The following is a 21,901-nucleotide window of genomic DNA, read 5'->3' on the forward strand; positions in this document are numbered from 1 at the left end:
CGCTGCGGGCCCGCCAGGCCCCATACGGCCATCCCGGGGGCCCCGGGACCCCCCGGCCTCGGGGGTTATGTAAGCGCGGCCGCCGCGATGCCTGCTGGTAACTGTAGTCGCGCCAACGCGCCGCCTGCCACGCGCACCCACCGGGGGCGCGCCCCGCCCTCCGCCGCGAGGCACGCTGGGTATTGTGGTCCACCTCGCCACCTGCCACCGCCCGCCACCGCCCCGGCGGGACTACAGCTCCCGGCGAGCCCTGCGCGCGCAGGCGCGTGGTGCGGCGCTGCTCGCTGGTAAACAGAGCGGCGCGGCGGCGGCGGGCCCGGGGCGCACAAAGGGGCGGCGGGCCCGGCGCTCCCGGCGCGGCGCGGGCGGCTCCCATGGCGGAGCCGGGCGGGGCCGCGGCGCCGCCGGACATCGACCCCGACTTCGAGCCGCAGAGCCGCCCGCGCTCCTGCACCTGGCCGCTGCCGCGGCCCGAGGCGGAGGCGGGCGGCGCGGCGGGCGCGGCGGAGGAGGGCGCGGGCGGCGCGGCGGCGGGGCCCGGGCGGGCCGAGGGGGCGCGGGCGGGCGGCGCGGCGGCGGCGCGGAAGGGCGGCTCCCGGCGCAACGCCTGGGGCAACCAGTCCTACGCCGAGCTCATCAGCCAGGCCATCGAGAGCGCCCCCGAGAAGCGGCTCACGCTGGCGCAGATCTACGAGTGGATGGTGCGCTCCGTGCCCTACTTCAAGGACAAGGGCGACAGCAACAGCTCCGCCGGCTGGAAGGTGCGAGGGGCCGGGGCGGGAGGGACAGGCCCGGTGTGGCGGGGCCGGGCCGGGCGAGCAGCGGCCGCGGAAGCGCCTCCCCGGGGCCCGGCCCACCCCGCGCTCACCTGTTGCTGCTGCCCGGCCGCGGCTCAGCCCTGCCCAAACCCTCGTCGTCAGACCCAGCCCGGGCTCTGTGCAGCTGCAGCAGCTGCTGGGGGTGGTTGTGGTGTTCCCTTGCGAGGCTGTTCCCTGTGCTCGTTGCGGGTAGGAACTTTCCCAGGAGGGCGGCTCGCAGGCTGTGTCCGAGTTTCTGTGCAGGGTGAAGCATCGGTTGTAAGGGTATTTTTTAATCGCAAGGCCGCAGTTCTCCGTCACGTGATGGTGCTAAAGCTCGGTATAAATAACTGTCGTGGCAGGCGTGCTCGCCGTTCGAGAGGCTCCCTTTGAAAAGGGGGCTGTGTCCCGCAGCCCTGCAGGGGCCGTGGGCAAACTCTGCTAGAGTCTGGAAAAGGAAAAGCAATATTCTGCTCCTAAGGCTCAGCGTTGCCTTCTCCTCTCGCTCTGGAAATAGGCATGTGCTGAGTGCTGTTAAAGGACTAAAGGCCTTTTCAGTGCTCTGCAGGTGCAGAGGTGTCCCCATTCCAGTGTTCCCATTCTCTTTAGTCAAACGAACTCTAACAAAGAGAAAGGGAAATGTGAGAGCTGGCTTGCAAAAGAGCCTCTCAGCCCGTCCCGATGTACCGAGGTGGATGCCATGGTGACTGGAGTCTAAACAGCGTGATCTGTTGCTCTCACCCCAGACTGGAATTACTCTTGTTTGCAGTATTAGCGGTTCATCCTTGCTGCAGTTCTGTGGCAGCTTGAGCCAAGGTGGCTTGGGGCTTCTGTGGCCCCAGCCACGTGTTCCTCTCCTTGTGTGACTGAGCAGTAAGTCAGCACAGAGAGTTAATTTTGAAAAAAAAAAAAAAAAAGAAAATTAGAAAAAGGCTGTTTCTGGTAGGATGGCTTTCAGCTGGCTCAGCTCTCCGAAGTGGTTCACCACGTGTTTGCCTGAGTGCGAATGTTTGCTCCAGAGGGTGGAAAGGTGGTGAGAGGGATGCAGCTGTCAGAGCTTAGACTGGCATAGGTCCATACAGAGCTTTTCACCTGTGCCATTTGTCTGGCTTGCTGACAGTTCCTGGAGAGTGCATATAGTTTGGCTAAAATGGGTTATTTTCTTTTTCTCCTATGTGCAGGTTAAACACTCCTTATTTAGTTCTAATTTGGGACAGTGCTTGGGTGCGTTTCCTTACTCTAAATGTGTTTTGGTGTTTTTGCCTTCTCAGGCTGGGGGTACTGTCCTGGTCCTGCTGCTCCTGTGTGCAGTGGCATTTTGACAGTGCATGGAACTGGTGCATTTTCTTGTCAGGAGTGTGGCTGTATCTGTTTGGCAGTAGTGCCTGACAGTTCACTGCAGCTTCTGAAATGCTCCCCAGATACTGTGGTGGAGGTGGAATACAGTGAAGTGTCCTGCTGGACTAGCTGCTGGAATAGGTAGACTTCTGGCTCGATTCAGTGTGGCTTTCCTTTTGTTATATTCAGTGTGTGTAACAGGTCCATCAGTCTTTGGTTTTATTCTGTGTTTTAATCATGTATCACTCTTGGGACACGGACAGGTAGATTTAAATTGCAGAAGTTCTCCATAAGAATTCTTGCAGACGTGAGAGTGAGGGCCCTGTTCAGATGCTGTTGTAGCTGTTCTGTGATTGACTTTTCAGTGTGAAATGTGTTTGTGGTTTTTCAGCCTAGAATAGACTAACTGGCTTTAGAAGGGAAAAAGAAAGAAGTTTCTTGCCAGGAAAGATGAGGGAGGGCAGAATGTCAGCAACTGTAGTGGGAATTGGCCTGTCTTATGATTAGGGCAGTTTAAAGCCCTTCACTTTAACCAACAAACAGAAAACTATGATAGAAATACAGTTGGAACTGTTGAAATGCCAGGGAGAAATTCTTGTAAAAAACTTGATTTAGTTTTTAACCAATATTGTCAAAGTTCAAGTTGGTCTGTAGAGAGTATGTGGTTAATCTTATGTGTCCCAAGAGAGACAGAGGGGGCTGTGGTGTGTTCCCTCTGATCCATTTTCTTCCCTGTTCACTCTCCAAATCCTGTTGGCAGAGCTTGGCAGGATGTGTGCCCCATCACGTGTGACCACAGAACTGACTTCTAGTCCTCCTTTGTGTTAACACACAGTTATATAGATATGCAAGAGGCTTTGTTTGTTTTACTACTTCACTGTTTGCATCAAAATGCCTTAGACAAAGGCAGGTCAGGCATTTACAGTTTTATAGATATGGAGTCAATCAAATCAGTTCAAGTTGAATTTTGTGGACTTAGAGTAAAATTAATAGGTGCATATTTAAGACTGAGTAAACAAAAGATGTCTCTTCAGCTGAGGAATGAACCTGTCTGGCTTTTCAGTTTTATTCTTCCTTGTTATTTTTAGAGCTGTGAAGCTCTGCTTGCCTTTTTTTTTTTTTTTTTTTGTAATCTGTAAAATAAGAGAAAATCTTCTTGAGTTGTCTTAACTTTAGTGATTTCTCAGTTTTGAACTGAATGAGTTTGGATGGAGGAAATTAATGTGGAGCTGCTGCTAAAGGCTGATGTAGCATTTTGATGCCTGTTAAGGTGGTGGTACATCTCTACAGTCCTGGCATTTCTGTCGTGTTTGGGCAGAACCATACTGATAATATGTCCCATTTGTGTGCAGCACAGTTCTAATTGAGATTTTCAAATGAGTAATTAAAAGAAATATGTCTTTAAAAACTTTTAATCTGCTTTAGTTAATATGAAACCCATAAGCTCATTGTTGCTTCTTAATTACTTTACAGCTGTCCTACTCCACTATACAATGGGGGGAAATACAGCTGTTACAGACTGCCAGGGTGTAAGCTCCACGAATTCCGGAAGAATCCGTGTTGTCGAGGAAGGTGGTGTTTGCTGTTCTTGAAGTGCTTCAAGCACCTTGTAAAGGGCAGATTTGCTGTGTGTGCAGCCTGTCCTTTCCCTGTAGTAATTCATCTGAGGTTAAGAATTACCCAGCCTGCAAGGCATAAGTGCCCTTGCAGGGGTGTGTGTGGGGCTTCCCTGTAATCCTCCCCTCAGTGCTCTGCAAGCTACTCTGTGGATAAGAGGATAATTCCTTCTGGTTTTGAGATTACTCGGAAGAGGAAGGTGTTGAGGGTTTGGGATAAAGCAGAAGTGCATAAACCCTGCAGAAGCAGTTTGCCCTGGTTGTCACATCCACGAGTATGAGCAAGTTTGGCACAGTGAGGAACAATATTAAGGACCTGTCTTTTTTAGCGAAACAAACTGTGTATTCTCCCAAAGCTCTTGCCTTTTCCTTTGTAGAAACAGAATGAACTTTAAAACTTTTCACCCCCCAAAAGTACTTCACTGAAACAAAAATCAGATGTTTCCTGTGTGTGCAACACAAAGGGAAGAACAAATGATTCCGCACTGTTGTATTAGTTATGGGAAGCTGAAGTCACACCTCTGCGTCCTCGTACTTCCCATTCACTTGAATTCAAATGTGTGCATGTATATACACATATGTACATGCAACATATGCATCTTTATACACATCTGCAGCAGCTCAAGTAGTTGTGTTACAAATTAAAAATTACCAAGTGCTTGTCTGAAATAGAGGGTGCCATCTATGTGGAAACTTGTCTAGCTCTTAACCTTTATTGGAGTGGGCAGCATTTTCCTGAAAAACCTTCCTTCCATTCCAGGCTTGTGTTACGTGCACACTGCACGTAGCTGATAGTAACTGGTGACCAGATGGATCAGGAGACCTGGCTGAGGGCTCAGTCACAGAGTCACTTGGCTGGCTTTCAGTGCCACAGTGCTGGCTCTGAAGGTCCCCAGCCTCTCCCAGAGCTGAGGATATCTGATCTCCAGGCAGAGCATGTGCAGAGCTCCCTCAGGTTGGAGCAGCTGCTCATCCTGTGGCCCTCTGAATCTCCTCTATGAAGGAGAATAGCCAACAGACAAAAGCAAGCCTGTCCATCTTCTGTATGGTTTCTGCTGTACTACAGCTGATAGGTTCTCCCAGGCTATCTTTATGTACATAAATTATGTGAATACTTGTTTTGGTAAAGTTGAAAAGTTTATTGTTTGTTGGTGTGTTGACTAGCACTCAGGCAGCTTTTGGGGTTTTTTCTGTAATCAGATCTGGAAATGAGCAATGATCACTTCCGAAAATAGTCACATTAGTTGTTTCCTTATATCTGCTGGAGTGTCCCCATATCCTTTAAGACTTTTCTTGGCTCAGATTTGTCAGAACCTTAGCTTCTTAACTTGAACAGGTAAGGGCCTAAATCACTATCCGTAGAGCTTTCTTTAATTTCACTAAGAAACCCTTTACCTGAACAGGAACATCTGGTGGGAACACTGGGTTTGCTTTGACATTTGGTAATGATAATTTCAAGATCACAGAATCACAGAATGGTTTGGTTGGAAGGGACCTTAAAGATCATCTCATTCCAACCCCCCTGCCATGGGGAGGGACACCTTCCACTAGACAAAGCCCCATCTAGCTTAGCCTTGAACACTTCCATAAACCAAAAGGAAACATAAAACTTAAGCTCAGCATCTTGGCTCTGAGCAAAGTATAATTCTGCCCAGCCTTCAGCCTCGTGCAGGTTTGTGCATAGGGGAGGCTCAGTCTGGGGGTGTCTCTGCTGCACAGAGCCATCAACCTCAGTCTGTGAAGAAAGCAAGCAACTTTCTGTGACTGTGCTGAGAAAGCCCAGTGTTTATTCCTAAGTTCACGTGCCTGGAAGGATACAATTCCACACTAAACCTTCTGACATGAAAAATGAAGAATGATGTGTTCTAACTTGAATGGGAATAGTGATGTCATTGCTGTCATCACTGGTACTTAATTTAAGTTCAGTTACTCTTTAATGGTGTTGTAGGTGCTGCTTCCTATTAAGTTTGGTTCGTTTGGGTTTCTTGGAAGTTGCTGCCCTGCAAAGGGCAGGGAGGGTCTGGCTGTTTGAATCCAGGGGGGCTGGGGGTGGGTGGCAGCTGCTGGACTCTTGCCGTTACCTCACATGGCCCCAGATGCTTTCATGTGGTGGCAGTGATGTGCTTAGCCCTGGCAGCAGGGAGATGTTTTCTGTCCCAGCTGCTGACAGCCTGGCTGGGATTCCTTAAAGTGGAGGGGGATGACAAACAGAGGGCAAATGATGGTTGTTCAGGTGCTGTACTGAGGAGTCCAGCAAGGAAACCTGAGGAGCACTGTTCACATTAAGAGGGCCTTCTTGTAAGCCCTGAAAGAGTATGAAGCACAAGATTTGGGTTTCTTTTTTTGTTTGAAGCCTTGTTGGGTGTAGCTGTCCCCCTCAAAAGTAGGGAAGAGCTTGTCTTTTATTGAAAATCCATCTGCCTCGTGCACTGCCAGTCAAATTACTTTAAGATTTTGTTGCTACTCTTTCCTGCTCCCTGCCAGCTTGTTCTGGAAAGCTGCTTTGCTGAAAGATTATTCCCTGCAGCACAGCTGAATTTTCCAGGCAGTCCTCAGAGATGGCTGCTCCTGGGCTGCTGGTATTACTTGTTCCAACAGGTTTCTTCTGCTCTACCTAATCCTGAACAGCTTTTTTAGTATATGGCTGCCTGTCTTGTAAACTTGTAAATCGCCTCGGTCTTTGATTTTTAGAGAGCTGTGATCATCTGCTGGCCTCCCACTGAAAGATTGCAGAAAGGAAAATGTTCTTCCTAAGATAGAGATCCCAGTCTGCTGAGCTTGACGTCTGTGCTCATGTGTGCCTTCTGGAAGGGGATTGCTGGGAAGTGCTTTGACTCCCTGGCTCTGGAGGAGTTGTTTACTTGCTGGTGCAAAATCTCTACAAGGAAGACTTTTTCCTGAAGCTCTTGGAGCCAAGTGGCCGGGTGAGTGCTGAGACAGGCACTGACAAATACGGCAGGCGGAGCGTCCTCCCCTCACAGCCTCCCAAGAATGCCGTGGCAAAGGATAATTCAGCACAATTACAGGCCTGGCTGTGGAACATGGCCCTGCTCTGGGATGAGACCATGTTCTTTGTGTGCCTCCAAGGCAGTGAGAGTTTATTACAGGCGGCTGCAGTGATTGCATATCTTTCCTTTTTTTTTTTCTTTTTTTTTTTTTTTTTTAATTATTTCTATCACTCATTCCTGAGGGAGACTTTTTGCTAAGAAATCTGGTGCCTCTGTGGTTTGTAGGATAAACTTGACTGCTCCTGGGAGAATGGCCAGGAAAGGATGGAAGCCACTGTGTCTCCTGGAAGGATAGCTATTCTGTCTTGTGTCTTTCTCAGCATAGCTTGTACTTGGCCCCGAGTGCTCTGGTAGCACAGGCATTGCATTGCTCTGCCAGGCAGGGCACAGGAGCCTCCTTCTGCTCCTGCCACATCAGTGTCTGGAACCAAAGTATGTCACAGGAGGGTGACATCTTTAGTGTGAGGAACCTTAAAGTCTGAGCAAACCATCCTGAATGTTCTGACCCACTCTGAGTAAAACTTCAGTTTTATGGTAGATAACATCATCCTCACCTACTAAGCTGTGTAGTCCCCTGGAAAGGCTGTCACTGGCCTTCAGTCTTCTCTAGTCACTTCCCCTAAGCATTTTCCATGGTATCTTGGTGTCCATGGCAGTTGTCCAGAAGGCCGACTGGGCAGGAGAGTTGCTTGCTTGTGCTACCAGCTCCTGTGGCTAATTCTCTGTCCTGTTCAGTGCTGTTCAGGATCCACATGATGGTGTGGGGGCAGGCCTGGTATGATGCTGAGAAGTCTTCCTGTCCTTTAAATGCAACTAGGAGTTTTTATCAAGAAGATTGAATGTTGTGGTAACTGAGATTTAGAGAACAGTTTGTGTATGCTGCTAGGCACACTTCTGTGCCTGGTCCATGTATCCTAGTTTGTACACACAGGGGTTGGGACCTGATGAATGGTCCACCCTACAGGGTACAATAAATATCTCTAGCCAAACTTTGGGGTTTTTTTGCATACTATCTGTCCTTAATTTCAGACTGGTTTTGTCTGAATGTCATTTACAGGAATCATCTTTGATCTGTAATGGATTTAGAGACACAGGCTGGCATTTTTTTCACGGCAACATTTTAACATACAGCCATAAGTGCCACTGTAAGATACCTGAATAAATAGCAATAACCACCACCCCCCCCCAAGTAGTGGTTGAAGAGGTTCCTTAGGATTTGAAGGATTCCTGCTTGTGCCTCTTCAGGTCGTGCTTCCTTATGATCAAAGAGTTGCAGAGTGAAGGCTCTGTGTGTTTTGCAGGTGCTCAGACCAGCTGGGATCCTCCCACACTGCTGAAGTTGAGCATCAAAAAGTTCGTGCCATCTGTATGTCTCTGGTTTGAGTTGCTTAATATCAAGAAAGGAAATATGCCAGGGTTGCCTGGGTGACTGATCTCTGTCATTTCCTCTCCTGTCAGGTTTGACTTGCTGTTCTGTGATTATTTTAGCATAATTGATTTGCCCCTGGCTTTCTCAATGAGATTTAAAGGGTGCCCTCCATATGGGAGGTGTATTAAATCATTCAGCAGGAATGATTGTGCTGTCTCACAGCACCCAGGCTGGTAGGTGAGTTGATTCTGTTGTGTTTTGGGACACTCTGGGCTCGAGTCTGCAGTTTGCTCTGCCTCCAACCACACATTCTGTTCCCTTCCTTAGTTTTCTGTGCTTGAACCCCACAGTGAGGCAGTTCAAAAAACAGGCAGAGATGAAACAAGCAGGAAAAGTAGTTGTCAAGGAAGGATAGGGCTGCTTTTCTGTTGGGTTTGCTCTCTGAACTAGCTCACAGGGTCACAGATGCTTGTGTTATGGAAGGAGGAGAGTTTGAAGATGAGGAAGGAAGAAACAGTAGAGCAATTATCTTTTTGTACAGCTCCGAGCCATTATGACAGTTTAGCAGTAACATGTAAAAGCACTGAGACTGTTTCATAAAGGGTACTGTGTTTCACATTTCTTTGTTCATGTTAATCCTAGTCTTATTCCAGCATGTTTTATTTCAAGCTGCTTTACAGCCAAAACCCCCCAGGAAATTAGTTACTAAAACTGTCCCTTATGATACCCAAAGTGGTGCTAATTTTCTTGAGGTTTGTGTTACTGAGTTGGTTGCACCAGTGCAGTGTGCTTCTGCTGACACAGCAGTTAAAAGCCTGGCTATAGACATGCATGAGAAGAAAACAGAAGTCAGTTGTGAAAATTTAAAATCCTGAACCTGTTGATTTAAAGTTCCAACTGAAAACCAGGTGGTTATGAGACTTCAAATGTGTCCTGTGTGTGCAGGCTCTTGGGTCATTCCTGACACAATGTGATGAGTTCACAAGTTACTTTCAGGAGCATAAATGAAGAATTAGTGACAACCTATTGATTCTTATTGCTGCAACATTCAAAGTTATGCACATTTACCTGGGAAAGGGGGTGGGATTCTTTGGAAATGAAAGCAGCAGCCTTCCTGGAGATGGGATACCAGCCTGAATTACTTCTTTCAAGGCTTGAAGGGAAGGAAAGCTGTATTTAGAGAAGATGGCAAAATAATAAAACTGTGTAAGAGCATTGACTGACATATGTTCCATCAGGCCCTGGCTCTGCAGTCACTCTCCAAGTAAGAACACATGTATTCTTTGATACTGGTTGCAACAAGCAGCCAGTCTTCTCCAAAAGCTCAACAGCCAAAGGTTAAAATGGAAGCTAAACCAGGATGACTCTCACATCTCCTTCCCTCTCCATGAAAACTTTCCACTTTGCCTGGATTGTTTATCTACATCTGCGTTGTTCTAGGATAGTACTTATGGTGAGGTAGCCAAAATTAGCATAGTGAGGACTTTTCCGAGAGGAAAAGGGTGGGGAGAGGGAAAGCAGCAGACAGGAAAGAACTGTGTTGAGAGTTGGTGGAAAAGGATGATAAAAGCACAGTTAATTTGTTCAGAATTAAGAGAGGATGCATGAAAGCTGAAGGCTGTTACGTATCTTTTAGTTTATAAGAAAAAGATGTTGCTCTTGGAGCTCTTTGATCACTGTTGTGCTACCAGTGCAGCACCTTTTAATGATCTGTAATTTGACCATCTGAACAGATTTGGTGCAGATATCAAACAAATGCATGACACAGGCCTTGGGGGGAGTTTATGGAGGATCTGTTGAGCCAATGAAACTGTTGCTGGGGAGTTTTATCAGTTGTAGGATGAAAATTCAGTTTTATGATGGCATACAGATATGTTAGCTTGCAGTTTTCAGCGAAACCAGAAGAAAGGAGCTGGGAGAGGCAAGGAATGTGTGTCTTGCCAAGTGGAAAGATGGGAGAGGCTAAAACTGGCATGTACTGTGTGGGAGTGCAGTATCCACTGAACATCTCACCCTGTCAGAAACACACACTGAGGGAAGTGCACTGCCTCCCTGCAGAGGGAGGCTGCCAGGCTCCAGGATTACTAGGGCACTTGTCCCTCAAAGTTCCACTCTTGTTTCTCTGGTTTTGGGGTGGAGATGGTAATGGGTCTACTGAATTAGAAGTGTTTTGCCATTTCTCTTAATCCATCTGTTTGATTCACTGCTGTGCTGGGCTTGAATCTGACTAAAAACTGGCCACATAAACATTAAAAACTTCAGCCAGGCTTATGCTGGGTAAAGGGGCTGTCATAAGGGTAGGAGCAGCATTAGCTCAAATTCAATTAGGCTCATGTTGAAATTGCAAGCTGTATTTGAGAATTTGCTTACTTGCTCTGTGATGTGCTTACTTTTTGCAGATTCTGTATGGCCTTTAAAGATCCCTTGTGTTAGTATTTTGCTGGTTGAAAGCTGCTAGTTGTCATGGTAGTTTCACCCTTGGCATTGCAGCGAGACGTGGCACTGCTTGCTGGTGCTGCCAAGCATGTTCAGACAGAAATACCAGGTTATTATGGGTAGGCCTTTGTTATAACTTTCTTCTCTGGATACTGTCTGAATGCGTTTGTGCTTGTGAGATTTCTAGGTGGGAGGTGTGTCAACTGTCAGGTCCTCACTACCTGTGGTTTTTATATTTGTTTTTTTTTCAGAACTCCATTCGACATAACCTGTCCCTGCACAGCAAGTTTATTAAAGTCCATAATGAAGCCACAGGGAAGAGCTCCTGGTGGATGCTCAATCCTGAGGGTGGTAAAAGTGGAAAAGCACCAAGAAGAAGAGCTGCCTCCATGGACAACAGCAGCAAACTCGCAAAAGTCAGAGGTAAAGCATCCAGGAAGAAGCCTCCTCTCCAGTCTGCACCGGAATCCTCTGCTGACAGTCCTGGCTCCCAATTTCCTAAGTGGCCTGGGAGCCCGTCCTCAAGAAGCAACGAGGACTCTGACGTGTGGAACACCTTCCGGCCTCGAACCAGTTCCAATGCAAGCACCATCAGTGCCAGGCTTTCTCCTATCCTGACAGAGCAGGATGACCTCCATGATGAAGAGCTGCTTCCTTCTCTGGTGTATTCCAGTGCATCCAGCAACGTTCCACCAACTGTGACCGAGGAGCTTGAGCTCATTGATGGGTTAAATTTGATGTCTCCCAGCTCATCTGTTCTGTCTACCCAGCAATCTGCCTCCAGTGGTCAGATCCAGAGAGATTCCAGCTTTTCCTTGCAGAGCCCAAATGCAGCTGGTCAGACTTTTGGCAATTCCCTGTTTAACCCTGTTGATATTTCACTGCAAAGTTCTGTCAGCCATTTCTCTGCCCCTCAGACCTTGGAAGCTCTCCTGACACCCAGCTCTCCACCTCCGAGGGATGTTATGATGACTCAGGTGGATCCAGTTCTCCCACAGACTGGTAACAGGATGAGCAGCCGAACTCTTCTGCTTCTGGGTGGACAAGCTGCCCAGAGTAAGATGAGCTCAGGCAATCCACGAGGAAAGCCTGCAGAGCAGCAGGCAGAACCAGTCGGTGCCAGTGTTTTACCATCAACGCTTCCCATGGTCACATCTCCTCAAAACACTGCCAGCATCACCAGTTTGAAGGCTCCAGTTTCTGCCCAGCCAGTCCAGCTGGGCAGTCCAGTGCTTCTTTCATCTGCTAGCCCTGCTCCCTTGGGATTGAACCAGGACAGGCTGCCCACTGACCTGGACATTGACATGTACATGGAGAACCTTGAATGTGATATGGATTACATAATCAACAGTGAACTCATGGATGGAGAAGGACTGGACTTTAATTTTGAACCCATTCTGCCTACTCCTAGCTATCCCAGCACCTCACAGGCCTCCAACCATACCTGGGTACCAAGTTAACTTCAGGAGCACAAAAAGGTAGGTGCAGCTCTGTAAAATGCTACAGCTCTATAGCTGTCCCTGTCTGGGATGGCTCCTGTGCCAAACTCTGCAGCAGTTAAAGGTACCTCTCTGGAAGTGCAGGTGCTCTTTGAGAAAAAAGCTTTTGGTAAAGAGCCACGTTCCCTTTTAAAAGGAGCAAAAGCTGTGTGAAGGTAGGTGGATTTAACTTCCCAGGTAATGGTCTCCTTTATGAAATAGAACAGCAACCTGAATGAAACTCCTGTTGTCTCCTGTCCCCCAGGATGACTGCAGCACAGGACATCGGTCTGCCAGGCAGTGCCTACAGCTCTGCAGTTAACATGGGAGCATGTGCTGATTCCAAAAATAAAGACATGGTCCTATATGTATAGAACAGTTGAACTGAGCCAAGCACAAGCTGTGTTTCTATCCAGGTTATTATTATCCTTGCAAAATTTCCTAGTATGTGCAGTAGCAAAGCATGTCTGTGTCGTGATTGCCTGCTTTGCTCTGTGTGTAGCAGGACACAATCCTTCTGTTGTCACACCTTCTGCCCTGCCCTTACCTGGGATAGTGTCTGTAAGGTCTGGTAAGCTGCTTCAGCAGCATTACCTGCTGAATTGCTCGTGTACCCATTACTGGAATGGGAAACAGGAGTCTCTGGTGTGGATGGAGATGGATGGAGGGATGTTTTAGTGCTGTCCCATGCACAGCAAAGCAGCCTCTTCAGCAATTTGTCATATTTGCACAAATAGAGTCAGTTTTGCAAATAGTGTGTATGAGAACCAGAGTTAAAAATACATTATTTTCTGAGGGTATGACACCCTGATTTGAAGCATTTTAACCACAGGGGCAATAGAAGAATTAGGAAACTGGAGGTGAAGGCATACTTCACACTTGGATCTTGGTTAGCTAACAGAAAATGGACAGACTGGACCATAGGCTGGGTATTGGTTGGAAAGTGGAAGCCTTGCCAAGAATATTTCCTTTCTAGGAGGCAGATACGGTATTTGTTAGTGTTGTAAATTCAACCCCTAACACTGTCCTTCATCTCTGTTAGGACTGTTTGCAAGTTAGTGGCAGAGGCTGTGGCCTTTTGAAGTGTTTCCACTGGATATTGTTCTGAGCTTTTGTGTTGTGGGGGTTTTTTGTTTGTTTGGTAGGGTTCAGTGTTTTGTTTGGTTTTATGCCATGCTAGGGCAGGCCATTATACTCGGGGAATACATTGACTTTTCAGGGACAAAATGTTTTTCACAGGAATGTTTTTAAAACACATATAAGCTGTCCTGCACTCCTGGGCTGGGTACACAGGACCTCTCCCTACAGAATGAATTCCAGGTGTAGATTATTTTTTTAGGAGTGTAAAGCAGAGAAGCTGAGGGACAACTTATCAAAGGATAGGTTCTAGAACTGTTGAAGACGTGGATATAATCAAGAGGGAGAACACAAGCTCATAACAACATGGTGATGTTCCATATTATTACTCTGTGTGAATTGCTTAATCAAAACAGAGGAACTATGAGATGTTTAAACCCCCAGATTTGCTTTGTTCTACACGTGAAATTGAAGTGATACTTTCTGGGAAATATGCTGGACGTGTGCTCACTAAAGGAGTGAGATCTGGAACAGGTTCTGAAGCACTATTGTGTTTGAGCAGAGAGCGTAGCTCCCACGTGCCCCTCGGTGCTCTGCTCACAGCACCGGGAGGAGAGGTGACACCCTGCTTCAAGCCTTTTATTCTCTCCTTAGATTATGTTTGCCTTTTCTGAGCTTTGCAAAGCTTTTCCATTTTGCCTGCGTGCTGGAATCCATGGAGTGGGATGAAGGGGAGCTTCTTCCCCAAAGGAGGGCAAGGATTGTGCAGAACGCTGACAAGACAGAGGGGTGGATCAGGCTTCTAACAAAGGGGGAACAGGGCACATGTGGAGAGAAATAAGAGTGTTCCTGGGAAAAGAAGGCAGAATGTTTTCTCAAATTAACAAGTTCCAAAACCAAGTTTTGGAGCTGCAGACATCAGTGTCTGTGAGGAGGTCAAGACTCTGTCATTTCTCCCTTACTGCAATGAGTTCTTAGGGTCCCTGTTTGGAAATCACTGTTCAGGGAAAGCATGACTGCCACTATATATTGCTCTAGTGTGACAGGCTTTTTTCCTTTCGTATCCTTACTATAAATGTGTTTTTTCCATGTTAAATTCACACTGGCAAAAGGTACTCTACGTGATCACTAACCTGAAGTTGTCCTGAGTAGTTCCTGTGGGCTTAACTTGTTGCCTTTTGGGTCATTTTTGGGTATAATGCTGAGTGAAAACTGTTCATCAATAAATGACAGTGGTCACACTGATTTGAACAGCTGGAATGAAACTGAACTGGGGAAATATTTCTCTTTGTAGGCAAGGGAAAATCTTTAGGAATAAATGCTTAGTCTCTCTGCAGCACTGGGGAGGACATGAACTAGTTGGTGTTATCCTTGGTGCTCAAAGCTACCATGACTTTATCACCTTCTCGCAAGTTAAATGCCAAAAGAGCTTGTCCACAGCTTCTCCAGGAGTATCTTTGAACTCTGCCTGTGTCTCTGTACTTGGAGATTAGAGATCAAACATTGAAACTTTGCCTCTGCCCAGCAGCAACGCAACACCCACAGACCGAGCTGTTTGCTGCAGAGGGAGAAAGTCAGCACGTGAGCACTTTCCTTGAGTAGGAAAATATGAATTTCTGTTGTCTGGTAGCTGCAGCTCAGTTGTAAACCTGTCATTCACTGGTTAAGGGACTAGATGTGCAAAGCCAGAGTGACTTATGGGAGCCTTAGTGAGCAAGGTCACGGGAAAAGAATAGCTACAGCTGGAATTAGACCATGGCATGCAGGTGCTCAGTCACTGGCAACCACTCCTGCCTTCAGCACTTAATGTAAGTGCCCTCCATTCCAGTCATGAGAAGTGTGGGTGGCCACCCAAATGTCTCTGAGCAGCTCAGGGACTTTGGGCTTTTCTTGCTGTGCTCTAAGTCCCTTTGGTCCACACACTGGATTTTTATCAGCCAGCACATTATTAAATCAATAAAACCCTCATCACCTTGTAATTTCCTAAAGTAGCCGTTGCTCTGGCTTCTGAGTTACTGTCTTTTCTTGATCAGGGCTGATTCCCTCTTGTAGTTTTTTTCCCTTTTTACAAGTTTTTCATGCTCGCTGTCACTGAATCCAGCTGAGGGGATGCCCTACATTTATCTCACTATTCTGCCTTCCAAAGTGGATCACAGACCTACTGTGAAGGTTTTATGTCAGTGTCTTAAGTCTGCTTAGACATATTCCAAGGCTTGTTTGAACGAGTTGTGACAGTTTCAGTGAGGTGAGACAGAAGACCTGAGAAGGAATCTTTAGACTTTTGGGGGATTGAGATATCTAAAAATGTTTAATTACTTGCAGGTAGATACAGGATTTCTTTAAATGGGTGAGCATAAACAGTTTTAGTGTGTGATCTCTAAAAATCTCTTTTTTAATCTTTTCCCTACCAATTGATATTTGTGTTTAAGGTGAAGAGTAATTTTACTCTTCCTTGCTTCTTCCCTGCAATGCCTCTGGTGTTACCCAGATCCTTCTTTAAGCTTCCTTATCTTGCAGAGCTTTGTTGGTGCTGTCACCTTACAGGAGGAGTGCTTACTTTTACCTTTGTGATTTGATTTTATCCTTGTCTCAGTCACACTCTGAAGCTTGGAGCTGAGCAGTTGGATCCTCCACTTGACTCTCTGTTGATCAAGGTCTCTTGTTTGTTCTGTAGGGGCAGATTGGTAGTAATTAACTCCTTATCTGTGCATCTAGGATTCCCACTGAAGCCGAGATCTAACCAGTCACTGTATTTTTCTTCTTCCTAGTGTCCTTCAGGTTTTGAACATTGGGTTCTGACTTCACTTCCCACCCCAGCAGAGAAGAGAATGGAGCACGTTGGATTCAGTTTCCCTGCACATCATGCCTTGGGCAGAAGGGGCTGCCCATCTGGGAAGAAGGGGCAACCTGCATCTGGCTGCAACAGGAAGAGTTTAAAAATAATAATCCTGTTATGTGCCATGGCTCTTCCTACAAACCTGACCCTGCCTTGGACCACCTGGAGAAGCCCATGTCCAAAGAGGAGCCCTGGTAAAAACCTCGGCCAGAAGACTCTGTGCCAGGCAATAGTGTTTTCCTGTGTGATGAGTTGGGTTTGCTGGAGGAATCCCTCACTGGCTGTCCTCTCTCTGCTATGGCAGAAAGTCTCCCAGTGCCTCGGACTGGTGAAGGGCTGGCTCTGCTCTCGCTTGGCTTGCCCATGGGGCAAAGTAGTTGGACTTCTTGATTAAGCCACCAGATGTGCACTTGGTATCCCACAGGCTCACAGAGAAATCAGAGGGAGCTTGTTGGTGGAAGCCCTGTGGGAGAAGGGTGTGCTGTTTCAGGGGTTGGCTTCAGTGTGCCCATCACGGGAGCATCCATCGTCGTTCTGCAGGGAGGGGTGGTTGTGGTATAGAAGGCTTCCTGTTGTCCACCTGGGTGGAACAGGAGGACACTGAGTTTTTCACTGTGCCAACTGAGCCCCATTGAATCAGAAGCATGTTTTGAGAAGTCCCTATGCTGTTCTCAGCACTTTCCTGATACACCAGGCTGCTGTAAAATAAGCACAGGTGCTAGTAGCTGTTTCTGGGACATAAAAACATCATTTTGGGTTTGTTTTTTGATCTGTCTTGCTACAGCAGCGAAATGGAAAGCCTGGGTGTGGCCTTAACAGAGCCCTGGTTGCTTTTCAGAAGGGCATTTTCTATAGATGAAATATTTTTTTACTAATCTGGGAACTTTCTACAGCGAATATGAAGCCAATGTAATGTGTGTCCCTATTATGCATCTCTCCGTCTGAGAAGGCAACAGAGACAGACTTCTTTTTTCAGGGCTGTATTAGGAACAAACACATTTGATGTTTGATGATGTAAATGATTGAGGGAAAAGAATTGGCAGGTCCCCGTGGTTTCAAACCACCTTGGGGAAGAGTTGTACATTATTGTAATCTATATGTAAAAGTAGGTGCAAATTACATAGAAGCTTTTCTAAACCTTTTTGAATATATATTATATATTTTAATTGAAAAATGAGATTATTGGATAAAAAGAAACAAAACACATTTGCTGCACCTGTCCCCTTGATACCAGATAACACTACAGTATGGGAGGGGGCAGGCCTAAGGCATTTTGGGCCAAGAAGCTGAAAATGTTATTGGAAAGGTGGGAAGGGCACTGCAGTGTGACTGGGGAATGGCTGCTCTCCCCAGAACAGGCGGAGGGAAGGTGCCTGGCATGGCATTCAGCCACAGCTGCGGAGGGAAGGTGCCTGGCATGGCATTCAGCCACAGCTGCTCAGTGTTTGCCTCGCTGGGCACTCCTGCCAAGCCGAGGGCACGACGTGAGGGAATGCTAATCATTAACAGCTCGTTCTCAGCTAATCCCTTAAGTAGCTGACCTGCAGCTGATACATAGCACAGATTCCCTAGTCTGCTAAGGAGATGGTGTGGACTGGATCATGCTAGATCTGCTGATACTCTGTATAGCCCTTCTGGAAGGGGTGTGATCAGTTGTATTTGGTAGCTCACTTGTTGGTTTCTGAGGGTTTTTGTTTTCTTGCTGAAGTTTCTGCTACTGCTGGGGAGCTTGAAACCTGTAGGCTCACCCTCAGGGGTGTGCCTGGGATCTTGGCTCTGTGTTCTTGCAGAACAGAAGTTGGGGGTCAAAAGATTAGTTCAGAGCATTAGCTGACATTTTCCTGTCACTGCTTTGGTGTTTGCAGTGGCAGGATCTGTGGGAAACATGGTGCTTTCATGATGTTCTGGTAGGCCTAGCCTGGCAGAAAGACTCTCTAGTCCTTTCTGAAGGTGGCTTCAGTTCAGAAAGTTTGTATCATGCAGTGCAGTGAGCCCATACTGTTTTACCAGCTTGTCTGCTCTGTTTTCACGGGCTTCATTTTCATTTGAGTGGAGATAGGAATAGGAGTGGTTGCCTGGTTACCTGCAGCAAGGAGTCTTCAGAAGTCCTATCTTCAGCATGCTCTGCCGTCAGAGCCTTTGAATAGTTTGATAACCTTTGCTTTGAAGGCTTCCTCCACGGCAGACCTCCCAGTGATGTTTCAAATTTACCCACAATCTGCATGTCTGGCCACACCTCATTGTAACAAACAAACAAAAAGGCAGTTCCTAAGCTGGGATTCCAGGTCTTGCAGACTTGAGTGGTGGATGCACATTCTCACTGGAGTTAGTTCATTACACAAATGGATAGAAACCCTTTCCACAAACACCTGATGGCATGTGCCACGCATAAGAATCAGCCATTCCGAGCTGCAGCTAATAGAGCTGGAAGGATTTATGTCACTTGGCACATAATATGCTGCCTTGTCAGCTTGGGTCCTGGGGGGAAGTTGATCCCATGAGCTACAGAGCAAGTGGAATAGCTGCTCGTGCTTCACAGCCATGTATCAAAGGACAGGACACTGCCTGTGTGTGGTCATGTTAAATGTGAAACTCTGGCTCATTTCCCATGAAAATGGAACCCAAAATGATAGGAAGGACAAAATTAGTAGCCAGTGCTTCAGACCTGCAAATCCACGGTGAGCCCTTTCTGGCTGGCTTGGTTTGTGGGCAAGAAGGGCCATGTGCAGGCTGTTCCGTAGTGTCCCTTGACTGTGACAGCACCAGGAGCTGGCCTGGTCTCTCTCTGCAGAGAGCCTGGCCCTCAGCACTCAGGTGGCACCCCAGGGAGATCTGACATGATCCCAGCTATTACATGTCCTCGACCTGTTCCAGCTGAAGGAGGTGCAGGACCAAGGCTTCTTGTGGTTGGTGCCCTACAGTGTGAGTTAACAAGAGATCCTGTACTTTGATTAAGGGATAGAGCACTATCTTATTTTTTTCCCATACTCCCAAGCCAGACTTCTGGAAAATCACCTGTCCCTGGGGGCAGCACTAGAGACAGGAGCACCTCTGGCTGGAGTCCTGCTGTACCAGGGTGCTGACAGTGATGTTTCTGCCTGGCAGAAAGTCCATGCAGGTGCTTTCTATCTCCTCACCACAGCAGGAGCTGTCAGTGGTTGAAGAAGCCTGAGAGTGCACTAGTGCTGAGGTTTGTGTTCAGAAGACTCATGGAGCGCTCAGTAAACAATGAATGTAATGTTGCAGGGTCAAGCAGACAACTTACCTTCTCTTTTATGTTTTTAGCAGGATAGCTTGTATTGTGGGCACAGAGGGCAGGGAAGAAGAGAATTCAGGAGTTCTACAAACACTTCTTAACTAAGTTCATTTTCATAAACCTCGAGCTTTTCTAGCCTGGGGTATTTCCTCATAGGACACAGGAGACTTTAAAGTTCCTAAACTGCTGCTTGCTGAAAGGCTATACCTGGCAGGGGGTTGCCCAATATTTGTCCTTTATTTTTTTTGTATTCTTGCTCAAAAGTGTTTGCTACTGGCTGCTGCTGGAGGCGGGATAATGTCTTGGTGGCTCTTCATTCTGCATTAGCACTGCAGGCACCACGCTGGGGGGTTAGGTTTTGCTCTAAGGAAGGATTGGACTGGGATTTTGAGAGCAGCTGTGAGCTGGGTGGATCGGGAAGGGGCCAGTGACATGGGAGTGATGCTTCTGCCGAAGTACCTGAGCAGAGTGGCCAGGGAACCCTTGGCATGAAGCCTTACTTTGTGCTGTGTTCCTTGTCCCCACTGAGCTCAGGTAACAAGTTTCTCTATCTTCAGAGGATCAAATGCCATCTTTCACAGTGTGAAGCCACCATGCAGCTCAGGGCCACGAAGGATTTGGGTAACTAAACCCATGGAGCTTAGGAGGCAGACTCGTTGCTTTTATTTACACCTGGGTTTAGCAAATTGCTTGAGCTTTCTTTATAATTTAAGGATATTTTACTATGCTCCCAGCTTCATGTGAGAGCTTGGAATATTGAAAGCTTCTTGGAGCCCTTAATTTTCCTTGTTGATATGTCTAAAAACATGTCATCCTTACCCTGTGCTGCTTTAAAAAGAAGCAGTCGAGTCATCCTGGTGAAAGGAATGAAGCATTCCAGAGCCTGGGTGTATTCATAAACAAGAGTCATAATAGAAGCAAAGTAGCACTAATCAGCTTTTCCAAAGGAAATGCCTAGAAAGCTTTTATGTAGATCATAATTTGTTAATTTTCTTACTTAGTTGCTTATTTATAGCCACACTCAAATGCTTCAGGGCTAGCCTTGCTCCAGGATTGAGGAACCTCTGTCTGGTGCCATGGGTAGGAGTGCCTTGGAAGTGGTGTCCTGGAGTGTCACCAAAACGTGAAAGCTTGGACCCATTATAAAAAAAACCCACCCAAATCAATCAACTCTGGGACATGAGCACGAACAGGGATAGCTTAGGGTTTGCCTGAGTTGCATGTCTAATGAGAAACATGTTCTAATAAATGTGGGGAAAAGCAAGCAAGAGGTGACTTCTGAAGCCTGAAAAATCTGTCCATGTGAAAGCTTGGTAGTGTGTGGTAACCCATCACCACAGCGCTCGGCCTTCAGGAAAGGGATCTCCTCTCTTCACCAGCCTTTCTGTCTTTCCCTGCACCCCGATGTGTCTGCAGCTGATGGAAAACAATCTCTGGTCAGTCAAAATCACAGCTAATGCTGTGGTGTAAAGCAGGGAGAAGAGGCAGCAGAAGCTGAAGGTGAAAGAGCTGGTGCTGTTGCATTTCTGGTCCTCTGGCTAAGGCAGTGTTACGGCACGTGGTAGAACAGGATGTCCACAGCTGGTGGTGTGGGGCTCCCCAAGGTGTCTTGAGAGGTTTGGCTACATAGAAGATAGGTTACCTGTCCTGAAAGGAGCCTTCTTCATAGGGCAATGGGGGTGGTTCTGTGAAATGATGCTTCCAGCACAGTGGAGTCTTCACCTGGTGCGACCCCAGGAAGGGTTTCTGCATTGCTAGCACAGATGTCTGCTGCACACAGGGCAGGCACCACTAGCTGACATAGTTTCCACCCCATCCCCTCTGCACTCTTTCACCCATTTCTCACAATAAATTTTTTTAGAAAATAAACCTCTGCTTTTGTTTGCTCTCTGTAGCAGTGTAACTTCTGAACCATTACAGGCTCTTTGTTACCATCTGTGCTAGCAAGACTGTAGAATGTGCTAGACTAGGGGGGAATGTTTGAAAAATAAAAACCTGTAATCCTCTGCTCTGTGTCTCATCCAGTTTGTTCTGTTCCCCTGGCAAGGACCAGCTATTTTTCCTTGACATTGTCTTCTTTCCACTGCCCTTCTCACCTCTTAGGGCAGCCCCTCAGTGAAATGCCCCTTAGGTGGCCAGAGGTGGAAGGGCTGCAATGTTACAGCCCACGAAGGCTCTACTGTGCTCTGCAGTGTGTAGAGCCCCTTGCTACAACTTACTGGCAGTGTGTGGGATCCATGGGGTGCCAAGCCCTAAAACTGGCCCTGGGGAGTTTTAACCCCTTCATTCCTTGCCTTTCTAGACCTGAGTGCAGAAGGTGACTCCATTTTATACAGCCACATTCAGATATCTTTGCGTGTCAGCAGCTCTACCTGTTATCTCTGGGAACAGAGAGATGGATTTGCTGCTACTCTCTTCTTTCAGCCACCCAATTCACAAGTAGATGCTGACACATAATTAGGACAGATAAGCACGTGAGTGAGCTTTTATCTTTGCTTACATACTCCAAATCCTCCATCAAAAAAGGAAGGTTACTACAGCTGTGGAGCTTTTTTTTCTGTATTGGAAGATAATGGCTCAGAGCTGACCATTAAAGGGGATATGAATGTCAGAGTGTAAGCCATGAGCTGGTCATTCCCTGGGACTGCTCAGAGGCCTCTTGGGCAAGAGAAGGCTTCACCTGGGAATGT

The 21,901-nt window shown here is 47.2% G+C and overlaps 1 protein-coding gene across 1 annotated transcript; it reads left to right on the top strand.

The window, feature by feature from the left end:
- The first annotated feature begins 122 nt into the window (after positions 1–122).
- Positions 123–21,220, top strand: FOXO4 (forkhead box O4). Its single transcript, XM_027721842.2, has 4 exons — positions 123–761; positions 10,816–12,042; positions 15,888–17,324; positions 17,364–21,220. Exons 1-2 carry the CDS (start codon positions 375–377, stop codon positions 12,022–12,024), a joined length of 1,596 nt encoding a protein of 531 aa, XP_027577643.1. The 5' UTR covers positions 123–374; the 3' UTR covers positions 12,025–12,042; positions 15,888–17,324; positions 17,364–21,220.
- The last annotated feature ends 681 nt before the right edge of the window (positions 21,221–21,901 follow it).

The sequence above is a fragment of the Pipra filicauda genome, unplaced genomic scaffold, assembly GCF_003945595.2.
Source record: "Pipra filicauda isolate LSUMZ 115617 unplaced genomic scaffold, ASM394559v2 scaffold9_size5747161_pilon, whole genome shotgun sequence".
NCBI classification, from domain to species: Eukaryota; Metazoa; Chordata; class Aves; order Passeriformes; family Pipridae; genus Pipra; species Pipra filicauda.

Excerpts from the sequence above, each read along its gene's own strand:
- FOXO4 (XM_027721842.2), top strand. The coding sequence starts at position 375 with ATGGCGGAGCCGGGCGGGGCCGCGGCGCCGCCGGACATCGACCCCGAC. Across the intron at positions 762-10,815 it reads ACAGCTCCGCCGGCTGGAAG|AACTCCATTCGACATAACCT; the intron begins GTGCGAGGGGCC and ends TTTTTTTTTCAG.